Source organism: Drosophila subpulchrella, chromosome 3L (assembly GCF_014743375.2).
Source record: "Drosophila subpulchrella strain 33 F10 #4 breed RU33 chromosome 3L, RU_Dsub_v1.1 Primary Assembly, whole genome shotgun sequence".
Lineage (NCBI taxonomy): Eukaryota > Metazoa > Arthropoda > Insecta > Diptera > Drosophilidae > Drosophila > Drosophila subpulchrella.
The window spans coordinates 4,766,775-4,787,160 of NC_050612.1; the positions used below are offsets into that span (position 1 = coordinate 4,766,775).

Genomic DNA, 20,386 nt, shown 5'->3' on the forward strand with positions numbered 1-20,386 from the left:
CCGTGCAGCAGTCAAGTGGAATAAATGGGGACTTTAAATCGCTTCCAACGCATTTTTGAAAATACTTCTGGGGTTTTACTACAAATGACTTTGAAATATACATATAACATGTTTTATCATGTTAAAAATATCTAAATATTATCAGTTTTTTTATAAATCTTTAAAAATCTATGATAAAAGAAACTAAAGTTTTGTTGGGAATTTGGTTCAGTAGAACCACAATATCTATTATTGAAATAATAAATAAATAACAAAAGGTACCATGTTTTTTGGACTTATAAAACCAGGTCTGGGCCGAAAATACCAATCTTCTTATAAATGCTAGCAATGCCTAACCCAAAACTAAGGTTTGGTCATAATTCCTGGTTATGCCCAAAACCATATTTAGTTTTAAACCAATTTTTAGAAGATATAATAAATACGGCAAATTCTTTTCCGTCTTTCCAAAAAGTAAAGGAACCTTCTTCATGCCACAGGCTGAAGACTCAAAAAGCATCGATTGCTACGAAGAGCATTGCAGTGAGGAGTCGGCAATAATACGACGCTGATCTATTATTCGCTAGATTGTAAAAATGTAAAAATCACGCTTTCGTGTTGTGTATAAATTGAATGCAATTTATAAATGTCCAGAGTAGAATTAAATCCCCAGCCGTCGGCACAGGCCACGATCGGGTGATGGTGATTTTTCAAAATAAACAACCTTGAGCCGAGGGCTCGGCAGCTCCGTAGCTCCATAGCTCCAGAGATCCAGAGCCGAGAACAATTGCCAAGGCCCAGAGCAACAATAGACGGCAGCAGCAACAGCCCAAAAGGATCCGCCAGATTGGATCCCTTGGAGCCACAGATGAAAAATTGCGCCAATTGAATTTGACCAGCGATTGTGGTCGATTGCTCCTCATCGCGAGCTGGCTGCGGGAGGTGCTCTCCGAGGATCGGGGAGCCTGGCGTAGGGAGGTGGTAATCCACTGGGCGGTCGCTTAGTTTTCAACGCATTTATCAATACCCAAGTGGTTCGGCCCTCCCCCTACGAGCCCCTCCGGATCCGATTCCAGGCGTTGACAATGCCAAGGGCGGTGTCGGATGCCTTCGTTTAATATATTCGAGCAGAAAAGAAAAAGACTGCCGCCGTCTCTGATTGAAGATGAAGCCACAAAATCGATTTGCTACAGCTTACATCATTGATGGAAGAGGCCTGCAAGACGTTTGCCTGCTTAGAAGGCGTTTTTCCTGATTCATTTAAGGAACTATTTTGGATAGTACTTACATAGGTAGGTTTAAACGTAAATTAGAACAAACGTGTGATTTATGGACAGTCAAATTCTTAGGGCCTACAATTTCTGTCCTTAGCATTTGCCCAACTTTTAAACCCTTTAAATGCTACGAATATTTAGCGAAATTAATTTACCACAGCACTTACACGGAACTCTTACCAAGAAAATCGAATAAATGAGAGAATCTGCTTTACACCAATCAGTTATAAAAAACTTAAACAGCAAGGACCAGCTATGAACGCTTGTCTACCCTTGTTACTAGTAGTGGTGGCTAGTTTATCTATTTCTGTGGACTCATATGGACACTTAAATGAGAACATGAATAAAGCGACTGTAAAAAAAACTAAGGGTAAATATTGGTTTTATCTGCAAGCTCGTATGTATTTCAACGTTTACTTGTCCTTAGATGGATGGCAATGTGCCGGAGTAACCTGCCCTAAAAAGTTTACATCGTATTGTACAGTGACTAAGATTTTGAAGCCAACTGAAAAACTGCACACCGAACTTCTTATTTTATGCATGGATAACAAGAATAAGCCCAGGTGTGGTGTAACGCGAACTATAAAAGGCGAAACAGAGAAACTTTTAGAAGTGGACGAAGATGGAAACACGCGATATTCGGAAAAAGAGAGCATTACGGTCATTGAAGGTACTACGATTCCCAGGTGCCCATTCGTACCTCCAAAGCTATAATCGGTTTCACACAAATATATATATTTTATTCTTCACATGGTATTTAACTTCTAAATATTATCGACTACAAAAATAAATATGTATTTTGTGACAACCAAATATGGTTTATATATGTTTAATTTAGGAAAAATAGATTTTTAACTTGGCATGTAACGTTCGTATAGAAGTTGGAAAGTTTTAAATTAAACAAAAAGGTTTTACAAATAAATAAAGGTAACATATAAAAAAACAAACAATGAATATTTCCATAATTTTACTAAGTAGGATCTAAGAGGATATTAAGATAATGGGACTAGGGTAAACACAAATGTTAATTGAGTAATTGCACAATTCACAAACTAACAAAATTCGAGGTAAAAATATTAAGTACTTCTTATGAAATTTGTGAAAATTAGACTGAAAATTACATTTTGATAGTCTAAGAGTGCTCTGCCACCGCTCGAAGTTCCTCCATCAGGGAGGGCATGACCTCCACTCTCTTCTGGTTCCGACCAGCTATTAGCAGCCTGCTGAGCTCATCCATATCAGCCTGACATGCGGTGACATCCTCGCTTAATTGGCACAAATTCGGTTGGCAACGCTGACTCCGCTCGATCAGCTCCAATATGAAGCTGTTACGAGGGCGACAGGTCTCATTGGCGGTTTGTTGGACGAGCTGCGACGAGACAAATCAGTTATAATTATGGAAAGATTACAACTTTAAGTGGAGCTAGTTACCTTTTTGTAGTCATCAATCAGATTAGCCACCTCATGGGCTGGTTCCTGGGGTGTGGAGCTGGCCGTCGATTTACCCGAATCCGAGGCTTCAAAACGCGCTCGCTCCGCTGCCAATGTTTGCTCCAGATACTTCGAAAAAATAAATATTTATTTATTTTGTCTTTCTCAAATCTTTCAAACATTGTTTATAAGGGGTACGATTTTTGCGATATTTGTGGCACCTACGTGTACCTTTCTTACCTCGATTTTGGACAACGCTTGTTTGTGCCGTCCGCTTATCTCCGCCAGCTTTATTTTAAGCCCTGGTAATTCTTCAGCCTTTCGGTGGTTCACTCTCCCGTTTCGCAGTTCCTTTCGCAAAAGTTTAGCCAACTGTGGCCAGCTTTTTATGTGTGGCAGCCTTCTTCCCGTTTCCATTTCGAGAACTTGACCGAGAGATCGCAAGCACTCCACTGCCTTGCGTTCCTCTCGCGTACTTTCCTCCCGCTCTTCGAGCAAGGAGTTAACCTGGCTTTGTAGCCTCTGTAAGTTTATCGAATCAGCGGAGTGAATCTCCAGATTCTCTTGGAATGTTTCCTTCAGCAGCTGTAACTCCAGCCGGTTCTGCTCGTCCTTGGCAAGACTCAATTGCTGGAGCTTCTGCAGTTCATCGTTTTGCCCAGCAAACAGTTCATTTAATTGCTCCAGTTCAATCGTCTTACGCTGAAGCTCCACCCGCATTTCCTGCTCCAAGAGTTGAGTAGCTTGCAGGGCATCTAAAAGTTGTATCCAGTCTGCTTCCATTTCGTTTGTGCTCTTTATCTTGGCGTCTTGCTGCTGCAGTAGTCTTTGGAGTAGCGAAACTGTTTGTAATTTCTGGATCTTAACATCGGCCAGTTGTAGTTCCAAAGTCTCGATTCGTTGGATTAATATCGGATCCTCAAAGTCCGTTTGAGTTGCTTGGCACTGTTTGATTTCTTGTTGTCTCGATCGTTCGATCGATTTCAGCTGCTCTTGCCAAATCTCTGCATTCTTGCTTTGGTCATCCATTTTGGACTCCGCTTTGGCTAAGGCTTTTCTAAGCTCATCGCACTGATCTGCATACGCTTGGAGTTTCTTCGTTAACTCACTTTCCTTGACGGAGCTTTGCTGCTTTAACTTGCCAATCTCCATTTTCTCTACTTCCAATTGCAGCTTGGTCTCTTCGCACCTTAAACACATCTCGGCATACTGTCCGTGAAGAAGGTGCACTTTCTGTTCTAATTTTTTTAGAGTGTTTTGCGCCTCTTTCAAATTTTCTTTCAGGCATTCCTTTTCTATTTGCAAGGAAGCCAAGGAAATTGTTAAATTCTCCACCTGCTCCAGCTTAAAGGCATCGCTTTGGCGGAGCTGGGCCTCCTCCAAAAGTTGAGCCTCCAACTTGAACTCCAACTGTTCCAGCTGACGCTGCTGCTCCTCGCTTTGTTCCTTCAACTGGGACATCATCATTAGCTCCGACTGAAGCTCGTTAAGAGAGTTCTTCAGGCCGGCTATTTCACTCGTCTTGCTGTTGATCTCTTCATGATATTTCAAGCTATAAGAGTGCATGATTTCCATGCTGCTCTCCCTGGTCAACTTTTGCTGGTAGTACTGTTTTAGATCAAGGAACTCTTGTTCTTTGATTGCTAGCAATTGCTCCTGCGTTTGCAGCGTCTCGTTCAGCTCGGCGATGACCTGGCGGAGCTGCTCCCGCTCGGCGGTGACACTGCGCAGTGCACTGCTCTTTAGCTCTAGCTGGTGCTCCATTTGGCTCTTTAGGTCAAGCAGTTGCTTGCATTTTCCCGTCATGTGCTTGCTCTCCAGTTCCATGCCAGCCAAGGATTGCTGCAACTGCGACAGCTTTTCGTCGTGCTCCAGGCTGAGTCTCTGAATATCGTCCAGAAGCATCTTTTTCTGCTTTCGGAGCACGTCTATCAACTGACGCTGATCCCGCAGGCGAGCCTCCTGTTGCTTGGCCTCAAAGGATAAGTCGGGGGATTCCGAGTCCGCCTTGAATGAAGATGTACCAGGGGACATTGGGGATCCCTGCTCTTGCTGCTTCTCCAGAGTGGCACACTTTGAGTGCAGCCGCATCGATTCCTGCTGCAGCCTTTGGTTCTCCATCAGATACTTGCGCTCCTGGGCGTATAACCTCTCCAGGGTCTCCAGTCTGCTGTGCTTCTGGGACTTCAGCTCCTGCTTATACCACTGCTCCGATTTCAAGAGTCTTTCTACTTCGCTGCGTGACCGCAGGAGCTCCTGCCGCACCAGGAACATCGATTGCTCCCGATCCGGCTCCGTCCTCTGCCCGGATTCGCCCCCACCCTCGTCGCTGGTGCAGCTAAAGTGGCCGGAGTCATCAGCCAACGCTGCAGCGCCCTCGCAGTCTGAATCCATTGCCGAGCTGTACAGATAATTTTATTTTGGGGGATGAGTTCGTGGCCAAAAACTAGTTTTGTAGGCGGATGCTAATTGGGCAAAACGGCTTTACTTAACCTCCAAAACGTACCCGTTTATGTTGCAGCACTGTTACTTAGGATTAATTTTTATGTTACATTTGAGTAACGGAAACAATTAAACGAAAAAACTACATTTTAAGCGAGTAAACAAAATCTGAAGAAAACTTTTTTCCCTAACAAAACAGCTGATAACAATAGAAGTATGACCGTATTTAAAATAACAAAAAATGTTGGGTCGCAAGAAAAATACCAATTGAACTTGAATGTATTAACTAGTGGCGTGACGAAATCAAGTAGTATTAGAAATTATAAAATAAATAATAATTAATTATTTATTGTTGGCTATGTTATATGAATGCTATCGTAAGTGTACATAGGGCAAAACATTATTTCAATAGTTAAGTAAAAAATATTAGATATGGCAACTACCCAAAATTTGACTCTCTCAAAAACAGCTTAGCAAAAGTACGCAAATAACTCCATAAAATATACAAGTTATTAAGTATTAGCTTAATTTAACATCGATCACTTTGATCTTCGTTGGTTGGTACTGTTTACAGACTGATAAGCTATCTTATCTTAACAGTTTGAAGAGTAGCCCTAATGCCGATTTCATACATACCCTTTCTTAACAAATTCTAATTGTTCATCAAAACCGCTGGCCACACTCAGACCAAGAAACCATCACAAAAACATGAATTCTTATTAGCAAGTAAAAATCAAGTGAAAACAGACATTTTTCTACCGTGACATCCAAAACTGAGTTCCATTTCGCGGCGTAAGATGTTTGATGGTGCCAATAGTGCCTAGCGGAGATCGGAGCTCGTGCAGCATGTGAGAACGGCCAGCAGGCGAATCGTGCAATTGCGTCGTGTTACAAAACTTTGGCCCTGGTCAAATCCCCACCAACACTGCGCGTCATGGCCACTGCAGCGGATGACTCGGCATCCGGGAGCCAGGAGGATCGGGAGCGCTTCGCCATCTACCACGAGGGCAGGACGCTGCAGCTCCACTGGCGCGGATTGCCTCCTCTGCAGCGGGCTCCCGCATCGCGGATTTGCAGCATTGGCGAGGGCCTGCTCCTCCTGACCACCGACCACGCCCTCTACTCTGCCCAGCTGCAGGCCAACCGCGAGCACCTGGACATACAACTCTTGCGCACCGATGTGGTGGACATGGACTTCTGCTCCGGCAGCCGAGAACTCTTCGTTGTTCTTTGCAACGGCTCTGTGCAGCGCCAGGCCACGGCATCTGGTCGTGATGTGGGTCACCCGCATGCCTGGCAAACCCTCGGCTTCGATCCGCTGGAACTGCTCGCTGAGGGCGTTCGCATCCGGCGGGTTTGTTGCTCCGCCGAGGGCGTGGTCTTCGTCGGCTCTGCAGGAGAAACGTATGTCATGGGGAGCTGCGGAGAGGTCTTCAAGGCGGAGCAACAGCCCCGCCACATGCGTCTTTACGAAGAGGGCAAGGAACTGCTAGACCTTGCAGCCGGAAACGAGCACTTTGTGATGCTTGTTGCTCCTTACAACCTGGCCGACGATGTGCTTCAGCTTCCTGTGGCCAGTGGAAAAGAAGAGCCCGAGGACGAACGGGCTTCTGTGAAATCCCTTAGCAGCGACAACTCAGAACGCAGCTTTGCTGCCAACACGAGACACCTGCTCCATCAAGGCTACGCTCTGCTCCACACCCAACTTTTCACCTTCGGAGCCTCCAACAATGGGCTTCTCGGCACCGGGGATCACATCAGAAGAGCCAATGTCATGCGCCTGCAGAAACTGGACAGCATGGGCGTTTGCAGCATTGCAGCCGGGTTGGAGCATACGGTGGCCCGCACCCTTGACGGAAGGCTTTATCACTGGGGCCTAAACAGTCATTCCCAGTTGGGTGAGGATGTGAGCTCGCCCATGGAGATCACCATATCGGATAACTCGGCGTCATTACCCATAGAACAAAATTCTGCGCTAGAGGCGACTTGCGGCGACTATCACACGCTACTGCTAAATGCCTCTGGACAAATACAATCCCTTCAGCCACCTCCTCCAATGCGACATCTGCAGCAATCCAGCACTTATGCCCAGACCCTCCTCCAGCTTCAGTTGGGAGCTGCGTGGCCACGGCAACTACGACTGCTCATGTCTTCCGGCGGATACACGTTGCAAAACCAAAGGCAGTTCCAGCGCCAGTACCACTACTACTTGAGTCATCTGCAATCACAGTTGCAGCTGCTGCTCAAGCACCGTCAGGCAGTCCAGTCCCTGGAGATCTGGCAGCGGCAATCGGAGCTAGAAGCACTTTGCATCCTCGGTCCACTGTTGGTGAACTGGGAGCGAATCCTGTGCCTGCTTGTGGCGACTTTGCATTCGTTGGAGGGCTTTTACCGGGCTGACTTCGTGCAAGCCGCCGATCTGCTGTTCATCTGTCACTACAAGGAATACATCGACTTGTTCTCCGGTTACACGAAGGCCTATTGCGATGTGTACTCGGTGAATGGATTTGGTGAGGCAGTGGCCGCCATTGCTGGACTTGGCAGCCCACTGCCTGAGCTCAACGAGGAGAGCTACGTCACACGGTTGTTTCAGCAACCCTTCAGTATCTACCAGCTGTTTGTTCAGTTTATGGAGCTGCTAGTGAGGTCGCAACCAGAGTACGGAGAACACAGAGTGGCTTGGTCGGAATTCGCGCGACACAGTTGCATCAGCCAGGAGCTGGCCGTGAACACCAGAGATTTCTGGAGCAGCAACGATCGGAACCCCAGAATTGTTCAGTTCAGAAGGCGACAACGAAGGGTGATCCTCACGTCGGCCCTGGTGCCACTGAAACTAGTCACCTCTGGCATCAGCATATCCAGCAACAGCTTCATTCTGTTCTCAGACTTCCTCTGTCAAGTTGGCGGCAACTCGCTTTACTCCTATCCACTAACTACCCTGTGGGTGTGGACCGAAGGCGACCTGTGCCTGCGCTTGACAACGCCGGAAAAGACATTCCTGGTGACAACGCGTTCGCAGGAAATGCGCAAGGTGTGGCTAGACCAGCTGCAATCGAGCATTGTTGCGTCCTTGGGCAGACCGCTCGGTAGTGCCGTGCCGAGTTCTCGCTCCACGGGTTACGAGTTTAGCCGGGAGCATTCGAAGTTTTCCCGGGTAAAGGCTTGCGGTACCTGGAGAAAGGGCGTCCTTCACGGAAACTGCTATCTAGAGTATCCGGACGGCAGTGTCTACTGCGGGGAGCTACATTATGGAGTCATTGAAGGTAAGATAATTATTTGAAAAGTTTAAAGTTAAAACAAGGAAGAACGCTATAGTCGAGTACCTCGACTATTAGATACCCGTTACTCAGCTAAAGGGACCAAAAGGAAATGGAGATATGCAAGCAGCAAAGCGAGATTGAAATGCGCCACCTACCGGCGGTAGACAGATTTAAGCGTTATGGGCGTTAGAGTGGGCGTGGCAAATTTTTTTTATCAATCGATAGACGAGATCAATACATTTCAGTTAACATTTTTTATCTAGCATGGAAATTGTGGGCGCCACAGGCTTGGGCGGTTTGTGGGCGTTAGAGTGGGCGTGGCATATTTGCGTAACAAACTTACGCTGCGTACAAGGCTACGGAATCTAAATCTGAGATCTCAATTCTCTATCTTTGATAGTTTCCGAGATATTCACGTTTTTATTTACGATTTTTTGAAGTTTGTTGGCCGTTTGTGGGCGTTAAAGTGGGCGTGTGCAAATTTTTTTTGGGTCAATCGATAGGTATTGCCGAGATCAATACATTTCAGTTAAAATTTTTTCTCAAGCATCAAAACTGTAGGAGCCACAGTTTTGGGCGGTTTGTGGGCGTTAGAGTGGGCGTGGCACTCTGCTGAAAAAAACTTGCGCTGCGTAAGAAGCTCAGGAATCTGCACGCCAAATCTCAATAGCCTAGCTCTTATAGTTTCCGAGATCTCAGCGTTCATCCGGACGGACAGACAGACGGACAGACGGACATGGCTAGATCGACTCGGCTAGTGATCCTGATCAAGAATATATATACTTTATGGGGTCGGAAACGCTTCCTTCTGCCTGTTACATACTTTCCGACGAATCTAGTATACCCTTTTACTCTACGAGTAACGGGTATAACTAGGGACGATATGGCGAAATTGAACAGGACCAGTGTAAGCAAGATAGAACGTCATAGTCGAGTACCTCGACCAAGTTAACTAGTTAACTAACGTTAAAATTCAAACCATTTTCGGGATGCCGATGGATATTGACACTTGAAAATTACACTGATAAAATCTTTATAAATGTGATTTGTGGGTGTGACACTGCTGAAATAAGCTTGCGCTGCAAAACTCTAGAATCCGCAATCACAACTTCGTAGCTTTCCGAGATTCTCAAGATTTTGGACGAACAGACAGAATGTCCTGTCTAAATCAACTCGGGTAGTGATCCTGATTATGAATATATATACTTCGTTGATCCGAAAATTTTCCTTATACATGTTACAAACTTTCTGAGGAATGTACTATACCCTTTTACTCACCAAGTAACTGGTAAATAAATTTAATTCTAATTAGGGTGTAAAATGTAAGACGAAAAATGCGAATGCTTCTAATAATGAAGTAAGATAAATTAGAGTACTATGATGTATCGAGAAAGAGAAAATTGTCTAATTTCTATATATTAAGTTTTATAATAAGATCTATCTGTCAATATCGTCGTATGATGCTGATAAAGAATTCACTGCCGACCCTACAAATTATTTTAATGTCACTGTTTGTAATAAAAATATTTACACAATGTCAATTCGCAGGGTATGGCAAGATGGTGATTCCTTCATCGGGTCTGTATGTGGGCCATTTCAAGGGTGGTCGCTTCCACGGCCATGGTGTTTACGAAATCCACAGCAAGGATACTTCTGAAAGCGAAGTTTACGAGGGAAACTTTTGCGAGGGTCTGTTCCACGGCCACGGGATGATGCGAAACAACCGATACATCTACGTGGGCGAGTACCAGGCCAATGCCCGCAGTGGATACGGTGTGATAGAGGACCTGGTTAGCGGGGACAAGTATATGGGGATGTTCGCGGACAATAAACGATCTGGAATCGGCAGCTGCATCACCAACCGCGGCGACTACTTCGAGGGCAGCTTCTCCGGAGACGATCTGATGGGCAGTGGAGTTGCGGTCTTTGAGAACGACTATTACTATGAGGGCGAACTTACGCTCCATGGCCCCAGCGGACGGGGCGAGTATTACATGCCCTGTGGAGATGCCGGTGGCGGAAGTGGATGTATAGCGACCGGGGAGGCGGACGACACCTGCGAGCTAATCGGCAACAAGATGTTCGGACAGCTTAGTGGCACCTGGGAGACAGTGCGCATTCAGGCTGGCGAACTGGTGCTAAATCGGCGCTTTCCTAAATACCCCAGGTGAGTCAACAAGACCACATCGATCTTTTTTTAAACTTAAAATATTATATTTATCTTTAGTTCCCTTGGGCGCCAAGTGGTGGATCACAATCGCAAGTGGCGCTCGCTGTTCAACAACTTCGAATCGGACTTGGCTAATTGTACGGCCACCAGCAGCAGTTCCAATGTCAATTCATCAGGAGGCACCCTCAGAAAATCCTCGAAACCCTCACTAAGCACGGCTCAAATCTGGAACTGCATATCGGTGTACATGAGCAAGCAGAGGGCTCGGGAAGGAGCCAAGCCCGGTAACTACTTCAACAACATCTTGCTCAGTCTGCCGCTTCCGCAGAAAACGTCTTCTCCACTGGCAAAGGCACGGACCACCACAAATACACTAAGCAAGCTGCAAACGGAGGCTGCATCGGCGCTGGACTTTCTGGGATTCCCACCACGTCGCATCCATTCCCAAGAGACTCTTAACAGCAAGCCAGGTGGACTGCATAGGGCGGATAGCTTGCTTTCCATGGGCCACAATACATCTCGGGACCTGGACACCAGTAGTTTGACCAGTTTTCAGTTGGACCAAAGCCTTCTAAACAGCACTTTCAATGGCGATGAATCCAGCACGCTCAACGAAAGTTTTACAAAGCTAAGTCACAACAATAACAGCATCTCGAAGCACATAAACAGCAGTGATTGCTCAATTACCTCAACAACATCCACGACAAGTGCAATGCTGGAACAGGTGCCCAGTTTTGGAATGGCTTCGGTGCTCACGGAGCAGGATGTGTCCTCTATACGTTTGTACCTGGAGCAAGCCTTCAAGGATCGGCATCATCCGCTGTACGCTTTGAACGATCGCATAGCGAACTGTTTTCACTACTCGTATGGCTATTGGAAGGTAAAACCCACCCCGATCTTGGCTAAGCAGGCCATGAGAGAGTGGGAGTCCATATCGCGCCGCATTTACCGGTTTGTGCGCAAGATGTTTCCAGCACTGCCTGAGGAATATTGCCACATGGAGGGCAGCAGGGAGGTTATATCGCATATTACCCTGCTTTACCCACTTGTTCTGTCGGAGGGTATATATTCCACCCTGTTTGTACTGTACGCCAATAAATACAGCCGGAAGGATGAAATGTATCGGCAGAATCTTAATCTTGCCGAGAAACTTAAGGACCAGGAGCTCGTTGAACTTATGGGCCACGAGAGGTACAATAATAACTATTGACTCAACTATTTTGTTATATTAATGACATTTTGAGTTAAATATAATATTAAACTGTATTTTGTTTTCAGTTTCCTCCACAATGTGATGCTGGACCCCAAATTTGAGGAGTCCGTCCAGACGTTAAAGGAACTGCAGGAGAAGTTTAGTCCCCAGGACATGTTGACTGTGATACAGCGCAGCACGCAGCTGCTAACCGAGGCCTACGAGCACGCCATGGCTGGTGAGTTTTTATTCACATAGAACTCCGTGAAAGTGTTCATTAATTTCATTAATTTACAGCCAATGCCGCCCAGCTCAATGCGGACAACATGATTCCGCTCACCATGCTTACTATGCTGCGCGCTGCGGTTCCCCACTTGGGTGCGGAGTTGGCTCTGCTGGACGATCTGACGGGTGGCCCCAATTTCCAGGCCGAAATGAATGGAATGGCGGGCTACTGCTACACCACTCTGAAGGCTGCCTACGAGCACGTAACCTCAAGGGCTCTGCAAAAGAATCCCTGAGCGTTCTTAGCCCTAAGATAGCAGTTGTTATATTGTTTTCCTCATTGTTAATTCGATCAATCGAAATTCCCCCTATCAGATTCTTAAGGCTAGGCAATCGTTTAATCCCGAAAAGAAAATATTTAACTTTTTTGGGGCACTATAAAGTTGAAGCGCAACTGTACATTTCCCGTTTATAGTCTGTACATACCTTCGAAGACAAAATTCCCTTATAGAATTACGGGTATAAAATCTGTACAGAAGCTAATGGTTATATCTGTGTAGAAAATGTGTATCTATATATTTATGTATGTATCTGTTTTGTATATTCTAGGTCAACGCATTAACATTCCAATTACTCACCAAACCAAATAAATAATCTACACACATATATGGGATCTAAATGGCCTCGATATCCTTGAGGGTCTGACGCTTTTGGTCTTGGTCCACAGTAAACAGAATGTCGGCCATATGCAGGGCGAAGTTCGTCTTGTCCAGCTTGTAAATGACATACTTCTCGGGAAAGGTAGTGCCCTCCTCGTAGTTATACACCAGGATCACCTGATCGTTCTGCTGGGCGATCTTCCGCTTCACCAAGTAGGCCAACGCATAGATTGCCTTTCGAAAGACGTTTCGCCGATGCGTAATGAAGCACTTTGTGCGAAATGGGAGCATTGTGACGTTGTGGTACATCGAAACATAGTCCTCGGCGGAGCGCATGTGGCTGACGAAGAGGATGGGAGTCTGCGGTCGGAAGTGCGCGATCTTCTGCACCATTCGCGTGGTGACCCCGATCACGACGATGGACACCGCATGAACCTCCATGGAGGCGGTTACTACGGCTCTCGCCAGGCTGTCTGCTCCAGTGTGGGATCGATCGCAATACGGAGTGCCAGCCAGGGCCACTGGGCAGATCTGCTGGAAGATGGCGTTTTGCAGGAAGCTGAAGTAGATGGTGTTTTTCGGCTGGGGACATTTCACCACGTACTTGTCCGGATAGTAGAAAGTGTAGTAGTAGTGCGCCGGGTCCACCCTAAGCTTCTGCTCGTCTAAAAGCTGCGGATCGAAGATAATGGGCTTTTTCGAAGCGTAGGCCAGCTGCATGAAGCACTCGGCGTCGGGACACAGGTGCATGATGTCCGGAATAATCGCCGGCTGGGCCAGTTCCACCAGGAAGCCGTCGTAGCGCTTGGTGGCCCAGTTAAGCTCCCCTTTGCAGCCCTGGATCTCGTTCAGAACCACTCTGGCGTACAGCCGCATGCCATCGCAGTGCATGACGGTCATCGCGTGCTCCAAATCGTCCAGGTACTTCGGAGTGCCCACAATATGCGACACCACCACATTTAGGCCGACCTCTCGGGCGAAGGTCAGGTCCTCCAGCTCCTCGTACGAAACCCGGAATCGACGGCACCTGGCCGGAAACAGGACGGGCATGTGGGCGTACAGCATCCCTCCTTTAGCCACACAGCACTTGAGGTGGTCCGCGTGGATGCTCCGCACCATCAGCTGGATATCTTCGCCAATCAGGATGAAGTCCAAGCTCTGAACATCGACGATCAAAAAGCGCGCGTTCACATATATTACATCCGAGCTGCAGCGGTCAGAGTACTCCCGATCCACGGTCAGGATTATCCTTTGGCCCCGCACCAGTTCGACGGACGTCTTGCCTTCTTGGCGGAACTGAGTGCTGAAACCGCCGGTGAACTGGTGCCGCGGCGAAATTTTTACCATCACTGAGGACGCCACCGGAAAGCCCAGCTCCTTGGAAACACTGATCTCCGCCTCCCGCAGCTTCACAATCAGGCTCTGGTTGTCATGCTGGGTACCCACGGAAAGATTGACCAGGAAGCAACGGACTCCGCTTACTAAAAAGGATTGGGATGTATGAGAATCGGATAATGGTATTACAATGCAATAGACCAAAAAGGTGCATTTTGATTTTCTAATCCATTATCATTTCTTTGGTTCTAGTTCTAGTGGAATGGCAGAAATGAACAATTATTATTTTTTTAGATTATATAACGTGTTTAATATGACCTTGGTGGCTGAACTAGAGACAATCTCAAACTTCCCGAGATACCCTTATTTTGAACGATTGCAATTTATGAGCAAAACCAACTTGCAAACTTACGCAGATAACTTTTGAGTTCAGTATCACAGTTCAGCATTGCCGAAAGTTCGACGCACTTGCGGTTTTCGTTGGGATCGGGGGCTAGTGGAGTTGTCAGGATCTGGAATCCCTTGAAATAGCCGTGCCAACGATCCTCCTCGAAAGGAATTTGGCACAGGTCCTCGCTCAACTCCTCGAAGTCAAGTTCCTCCTCCGAACCCGTGTCATATTGGTGGTTGAAGCCCGAGACCAAGGAATACTTGGAGCGGAGGTCCAACATCTCGCTTCCGCCCCGGATAAAGCTGCCGTCGTCATCCTGGCCCAAAAGGTGGTAGAAAGTGTTCCGCCGCTGCATGTTACCCAGCTTCTCCTTGGCCTTCTGCAACTTCTCCACATCCACGGCGATGATGCGCAGTCGGCTGAACATGGTGTCCATTAACGACTCGACGCTCGAGATCTTCCCCTCGTAATGATCCTCTCTTTCGCCCATGGCTCAATTTGATAGGAAATTTAGAAAGAATAAGCAACAGTGAGATTGTCGAATTTAATAGAGAAACTGTGACACTGTAAAATTCCAATTAGTTTAAAGTTTTACCATTCAAAGGTTGATAGAAAAAACTTAGTGTTATATATGCATAAAAAATAGTTCTCGATATAGAATATGTTATATAGAATAATTTGATTTGACTGAATCGTAAGATATTTTACAGTTTATGAATACAACTAATTCATCCTTTCCTTTATTAAGTCTACCTACTATAATTATAAATTACATTATCATCGAGCTTTAAGTTTAATATTTTAAGAAAAGGAATTTAACTCCCTAAGAAAATATTATTCCAAAACTGATAATTTGAATTATTGCATATAATTAAGTAAACATAATGAGTTGTACCTAAATTGGATGAATTGTTAAGGAGCGGGCATCTAGCTACATAAACATCGTCTTGACAAGGTTGTGCTTTGATGTACGAACGAATCCAACAAGAGCCCTAGCAGTGCAATATAGTTCGGATTGGGTTGATGATGATGATACAAATATACATATTGGTCAAAAATGTATCTACACATATTGTCCATGGTAAGTACATATATATAAGCAAACATAATTTAAGCGTTTCCACTGAATTACTCCCCCAGCTAGTTTATTCCAGTAGCTGCAGACTAAGTCGATGATTTAACCATTGCGTATATGTTTCAGTAATAGGTGGCAGTCATAAGAGCAGCTATGCAATTACATAATTTCGTCTGGGATGCAGCTAGTTATCCGCGTTATGTCCCAACCAAATCGACCTCCTCCGAACCCAGGCCTTTGTTTATGTCTAGTTTTTCCTGCCCTTTTGCCACCCATGCATTTCACATTTCTACCCAACAATTTGTTTTTTCTTTTTATAAATTCTCCAGTGATAAAAGAAACCGCAATTCGAAGCGCAGGTAACTTTAGTTTTTTGTTGCCGCTGCTGTTTCTCATTTTTGTTTATTTCCGTAATTTATTTGCCTGTTTTGCCCGAAGGCGAAAATGTTAAATTTAGCATCAAGCGTCAAGTGAAATGTTTACAATGTGAGAGAAAGTTAAATGGAAAAGCAGGAGGCGGTTTTCCGTTTCGGAAAAGAGGGAGCCCTAACTAAGCGTTTTAGAATCTATTCGGAATCTTGTTTCAGCGGAGGCCCAGCACTTGAGCACCCCGAGTTCCGCTCGAGGAAAAAGGGAAAACATAAACATCCAGGAATGTTTAGAGAATAAAAACGTTCATATTCGCTGCTCTCCTTTTTTTGTGTATTTCCCCCTTTGTTGTTTATTTTCACCCGCCAACTGACGGATACACCGGCTGACTAAGACTAAGGCCCGTACCCCCATGCCCGGACACGAACACGGACCCGGGGTGGGGATACGGCTGGAAGACTGGGTGTGGCCGCAGCCATGTTTAGACTAAGCAGCCGATCATCGCATTGTGGAAAGTGTAGAATTCTTCCCGCTCGACTGCGAAAACCGCTTGAACTTTGACGCCGAACTGCACTCATCGATTCGTTTCCCCCTTTCCTTTTTTTTGTCCGATTTTAGACACGGATTTTTCTATGCCATGGGGCGTGGGTTGGTGGGTGGTGGGATGTGGGTGGTGGGGCTGCCCATCTGCTGCCATCGAGCAGCAGCATAAATTGCCTGGCTCCTTGGCTCGCGATCGGACCGCTCTGATCTGCACTTGAGAGCAGCCATTCATCGGGCGCTCGCTCCCTCTCTTTTCAATCTTCTAACGCCCTCTCTTTCTTCCCGAGCAGTGCCGTCTCGCTCCCTCCCCCACACATTTCGTGAATAGAATTTTCTAAATGTCTTTGAGTTTTCAAAATTTTGGAGCGTAGGTGCAGTGCGTCGCGAAGCGTCAGCGTGTACGGTTCGCTTTTAAGATTTCAAGACAATCCACAAGCGATCGGAAAACCACACAGTAATTAAGGAAAGTTCCCCCACCTGAGCACCTGAAGAAATCAAAACCACGGTGTGCCGTTTAAAGCCATTATAAAGTATATGTATTACAATTGACATGAGTTGCGATCAGTGCCGGCAATTAGGGTTCCGACAACAGGATCTCCTTCAAAGACTTCGCACGGAAGTGGGCGTTTTTCGGCCCCTGTTGCCAAGTACCCAGATGAACCACACCCACACAGATACACACACACAGTGACGATAATTTTTCATCTTTCCAATATCCCACTCGACTGGCAAAATATTCGCTTTTGCCGTTTGGCTAAAAATATTTAAAAATCCAAAAATCCACTCGTGTCGCTGGCGAACGCTTCAACCTACTACGGCCGCCTGTTTTTCATAATTTTCCGTTTTCAGTTTTCAGTTTTATTTATTTATCCTATACATACTCGCACGTCCGCACATATTCCTCTCTGGCTGTCTGTCTTTTTGTTTTCCGACCGCCGAAAGTTTTGCGCTTTTTGCGCTGCCCGTTTCATTTGGCATGTCGTCGTTTTTGTTTATCCCAGCCCCACCGATTTCCCGGCTTTCCCAGCCGCCACCCTTGGCCGTGCAGCTTCTGGCTGAATTTTCCCACATTTTCGTTTTCGTTTTCATCTTTCGCGGCCTTTGTCTCCGCGCGGAGACCGATTTTGGAGTAGGTGGATGCCGCTCTTAATTGCCAGCCCCCTGAAACAAATCACAACTTAATGGGCAGCCTCCTCCCGAGTGGTTTACAACTTCCTTGGCCAGATATCTTTATAAATATATACGTATGTGCGCATAGTTGGCATCGGAAGACAGCTGTGTGCATTGGCAGATGCCATCAGCATCATCATCGTCGTCGTCCATCCCGTCCATTGCGTATGTGGGGGAAGTCCATAAAAAAAGAAACCAAACCAGCACACAGTTATAAAAATAAAGCTATTTTCGTATGGCCCGTGCATATAGACTCTCGATCATTAGACAGCGGCGCTGATCAGCAGCCCAGCCGCCTCTTGGCACAGTTTTCCAGAGCACAGATTGGTCCATAAATCAATCGAACCAAATTAAATTAATTCAATTTCTAAGCAAGCAAGGCACAAGAACCAATCTCATCACGGTGCCATGTGTTCGCATCGGTGTGTCTTGAACATGCTAAAAGTGTATACCTAAATTCTAGTCGATTTGTCTTTTTCCGCTTACTGGCGTTTCATTTAAACAACGACAGGAAAGGGAAAAAGGCGTATTTACTATGAGTTTGTTCAACGATTGGCAAATGATCAACCAGTGCATATATAGGAAAGTATCTTCCCACCAACTGGCATACTTGAGGATATATTTTATCGGACTAATCAAAGTCAACCGATCCAACGACGCATGCAACTCATTTTGCGGCTCATTTACAGTCATTATCATGAACATCATTAGCAGCCAACAAAAATATTCCCAAGCCAGGCGAAGAACCCTAATTAAATTTAAAGATAGATTCTTTAATGTTTTCTGCAGAGTTTTTGATAGTTTAGAGCTATATGAAAACTCGTATACCTATCTTTTACTTATTGAATTCCGAACCAAATGGGCAACACCCAATGACTAATTTCCTTAACTTACAAAAATAGGGAACACGTATTCAAACTCATAAAACGAACTAAATTCAGGGCTTCTAATGGCCCAAAAACATTTTGAAATCAAGAACCAAAATAAGAGAAAATGGAAATCGTTTTCAGTACTCATATTTTCAGTAATTTTTGATTTCAGTTTTTCAATTGCTCAACATTTAATCGGAATTTTCGAATTTCGATTAATGATGAATTATTTCACAACCCGAACAAAGAAACAATACTTGCCAGATTCCCCCGGTACGCGAAATTTAACAAATTGCTTCACCCGCCGGGAGCAGATCCAATTCAGATCCAAATCGGGGCATTCTTCGACATTGCTGTAGCATTCCAAATGAAACGAAAATTAAATGTAAAATTTATTGTTGCATAAACAAAACGCGAAGAAACCGACCGCATCCAAATCGAACGATGCGTATGTGGCACCTTTAAGTATTCTGCCCCTGCCCGAAATGGCTGCACCCTTCCACCCATCCCAGGCCCATCCGCCGACCATCTTCCCCCTCATCCCACCCCCATCTCCATCCCGTTGGCCACCAACATCTTCATCTGACCGGCTGCTATGTGGAACGCGTATAATATGGTCGGCTGGAGAGGATGGAGAACTTAGTGCTGCCTCATGCCCAGTGGCCAAAAATAACATCAATGAGGGCAAACGCGGCGACGGACGCCGTGTGTTTGCTTTGTTTATAGTTTTCGTGTAAACAATTGCGAGCGGAAAAACCGATCCCGGCATGTTCTCGTTCGAGAAAAATCGAATCTGGAAAATGCCCAAAAAGTAGAAAATCGAAGAGGTTGCTGAAATCGAACTGAAGAGCTTTGTGAGAAGGAGCGAGGGCAACCGCATCGATACATTTAATAGGCATTATTTTTCACAACTGGAAAGAATATTACACTAGATGAAAATATAGGGCTACCGTTTCAGGGCATTTTTTTATTAATTGTAATGTATTTTAGTAAGCTCATGATAAAGTGGTATACATTTTTAATGTAACTCATAAGTCCAGACTCAAATTCTCTCGCATTCATATTTTACTCATTTAAATGTTATGATATCGCAGATGAGCGAATAAGACCCTACCCGGGGTCGAACATAAATTAAGAATCTCAAATTGCAGGCCGAAATTCGAAATTGCAATGGGATGGGATGGAAGATGGGCCTGGGTAAGAAGCTTGCTCTTTAATTAATTCTTAGAACGGGTTTCAAGTAAATACCCGTGGATTCATAATGTACATATTGTACGTATGTAAGTAAGAGTCTGGATATTGGCCGATAACCGGTAAGCAAGGCGACCGCAATTCCAATTCCATTTCATTTTTGGCGATATAAAGAGCTGTCTTCGCCGACTCGGAGTCAAATCAAGTCAGCTCCCCATCCAGACAGCAGCATGATCAAGATTGTGAGTATTGCAGCATCGGGAGATGACCGTTTCGAGGATTACCCCATTCCAAAATCATCTTGCCAGGTCATCATCTCTTTGGCTCTTTGCCTGGCGGTTGTGCTGAGTGCTCCAGTGGACCACGTCAACTCCACTACCCAGCCGCCGGTGGCCATTCTCGAGTCATCCCACGAAAAGCACGAGGACGGATCCTACAACTTCTCATACCTCGGCGAGGACGGCACCCACCGCAGAGAGGAGGCAGTGGTCAGGAACCAGGGCACCGAGAATGAGTACCTCGAGATCAGCGGCTCCTACTCCTACTTCGATGCCACCGGGAAGGAAGTAACCGTCAACTACAAGGCCGATGACCACGGATTCGTGCCCGAGGGCGGAGCCATCCTGCCTCAGATTTCCTTGGCCGCCAAACAGGTCAGCGAGCAGGTGTCGCAGCCAGATCTTGATTACGCTAAGCCCCCTAAGGTCTAATAAACAAATGGCGGAAAGGGAACTGAATTTTCTAATGTTTTCTGTAAACTTGGGGAAAAAACCATAGGTTATATTGTTGACAAATTATGATGAAGGGGTCAAGA

General features: G+C 45.7%; 5 protein-coding genes across 7 annotated transcripts; 3 read left to right on the forward strand and 2 right to left on the reverse strand.

Moving 5' to 3' along the window:
- The first annotated feature begins 1,227 nt into the window (after positions 1-1,227).
- Positions 1,228-2,063, forward strand: LOC119554371. The gene is made up of 3 exons (XM_037865251.1): positions 1,228-1,268; positions 1,326-1,620; positions 1,678-2,063. Exons 2-3 carry the CDS (start codon positions 1,506-1,508, stop codon positions 1,962-1,964), a joined length of 402 nt encoding a protein of 133 aa, XP_037721179.1. The 5' UTR covers positions 1,228-1,268; positions 1,326-1,505; the 3' UTR covers positions 1,965-2,063.
- LOC119554370 (interaptin) lies at positions 1,969-5,332 on the reverse strand. Its single transcript, XM_037865250.1, has 4 exons — positions 5,188-5,332; positions 2,922-5,082; positions 2,682-2,810; positions 1,969-2,619 (listed from the first exon to the last, which is right to left on the reverse strand). The coding sequence occupies exons 2-4, from the start codon at positions 5,073-5,075 to the stop codon at positions 2,383-2,385; spliced, it is 2,520 nt and encodes an 839-aa protein (XP_037721178.1). The 5' UTR covers positions 5,076-5,082; positions 5,188-5,332; the 3' UTR covers positions 1,969-2,382.
- A 459-nt stretch (positions 5,333-5,791) lies between these two features.
- Positions 5,792-12,636, forward strand: LOC119552993 (alsin homolog). The gene is made up of 5 exons (XM_037863011.1): positions 5,792-8,386; positions 9,932-10,550; positions 10,611-11,744; positions 11,832-11,983; positions 12,043-12,636. Exons 1-5 carry the CDS (start codon positions 6,058-6,060, stop codon positions 12,264-12,266), a joined length of 4,458 nt encoding a protein of 1,485 aa, XP_037718939.1. The 5' UTR covers positions 5,792-6,057; the 3' UTR covers positions 12,267-12,636.
- On the reverse strand, positions 12,609-14,952 carry LOC119552994. The gene is made up of 2 exons (XM_037863012.1): positions 14,377-14,952; positions 12,609-14,110 (listed from the first exon to the last, which is right to left on the reverse strand). The coding sequence occupies exons 1-2, from the start codon at positions 14,843-14,845 to the stop codon at positions 12,645-12,647; spliced, it is 1,935 nt and encodes a 644-aa protein (XP_037718940.1). The 5' UTR covers positions 14,846-14,952; the 3' UTR covers positions 12,609-12,644.
- A 4,560-nt stretch (positions 14,953-19,512) lies between these two features.
- Positions 19,513-20,288, forward strand: LOC119554196 (endocuticle structural protein SgAbd-6). Of its 3 annotated transcripts, none has more exons than XM_037864992.1 (3): positions 19,513-19,661; positions 19,747-19,814; positions 19,881-20,288. In XM_037864992.1, the coding sequence occupies exons 2-3, from the start codon at positions 19,803-19,805 to the stop codon at positions 20,280-20,282; spliced, it is 414 nt and encodes a 137-aa protein (XP_037720920.1). In that variant the 5' UTR covers positions 19,513-19,661; positions 19,747-19,802; the 3' UTR covers positions 20,283-20,288. The 3 variants fall into 3 exon arrangements, with proteins under 3 accessions (XP_037720920.1, XP_037720922.1, XP_037720919.1); XM_037864994.1 differs by having other exon boundaries at positions 19,513-19,653; XM_037864991.1 differs by having other exon boundaries at positions 19,513-19,814.
- Positions 20,289-20,386: the final 98 nt, after the last annotated feature.

Excerpts from the sequence above, each read along its gene's own strand:
- LOC119554371 (XM_037865251.1), top strand. The coding sequence starts at position 1,506 with ATGAACGCTTGTCTACCCTTGTTACTAGTAGTGGTGGCTAGTTTATCT. Across the intron at positions 1,621-1,677 it reads GACTGTAAAAAAAACTAAGG|ATGGATGGCAATGTGCCGGA; the intron begins GTAAATATTGGT and ends ACTTGTCCTTAG.
- LOC119554370 (XM_037865250.1), bottom strand. The coding sequence starts at position 5,075 with ATGGATTCAGACTGCGAGGGCGCTGCAGCGTTGGCTGATGACTCCGGC. Across the intron at positions 2,811-2,921 it reads AAGCGTTGTCCAAAATCGAG|TATCTGGAGCAAACATTGGC; the intron begins GTAAGAAAGGTA and ends ATTTTTTCGAAG. Across the intron at positions 2,620-2,681 it reads TGATTGATGACTACAAAAAG|CTCGTCCAACAAACCGCCAA; the intron begins GTAACTAGCTCC and ends GTCTCGTCGCAG.
- LOC119552993 (XM_037863011.1), top strand. The coding sequence starts at position 6,058 with ATGGCCACTGCAGCGGATGACTCGGCATCCGGGAGCCAGGAGGATCGG. Across the intron at positions 8,387-9,931 it reads ACATTATGGAGTCATTGAAG|GGTATGGCAAGATGGTGATT; the intron begins GTAAGATAATTA and ends GTCAATTCGCAG. Across the intron at positions 10,551-10,610 it reads CGCTTTCCTAAATACCCCAG|TTCCCTTGGGCGCCAAGTGG; the intron begins GTGAGTCAACAA and ends ATTTATCTTTAG.
- LOC119552994 (XM_037863012.1), bottom strand. The coding sequence starts at position 14,845 with ATGGGCGAAAGAGAGGATCATTACGAGGGGAAGATCTCGAGCGTCGAG. Across the intron at positions 14,111-14,376 it reads TGAACTCAAAAGTTATCTGC|TAAGCGGAGTCCGTTGCTTC; the intron begins GTAAGTTTGCAA and ends AATCCTTTTTAG.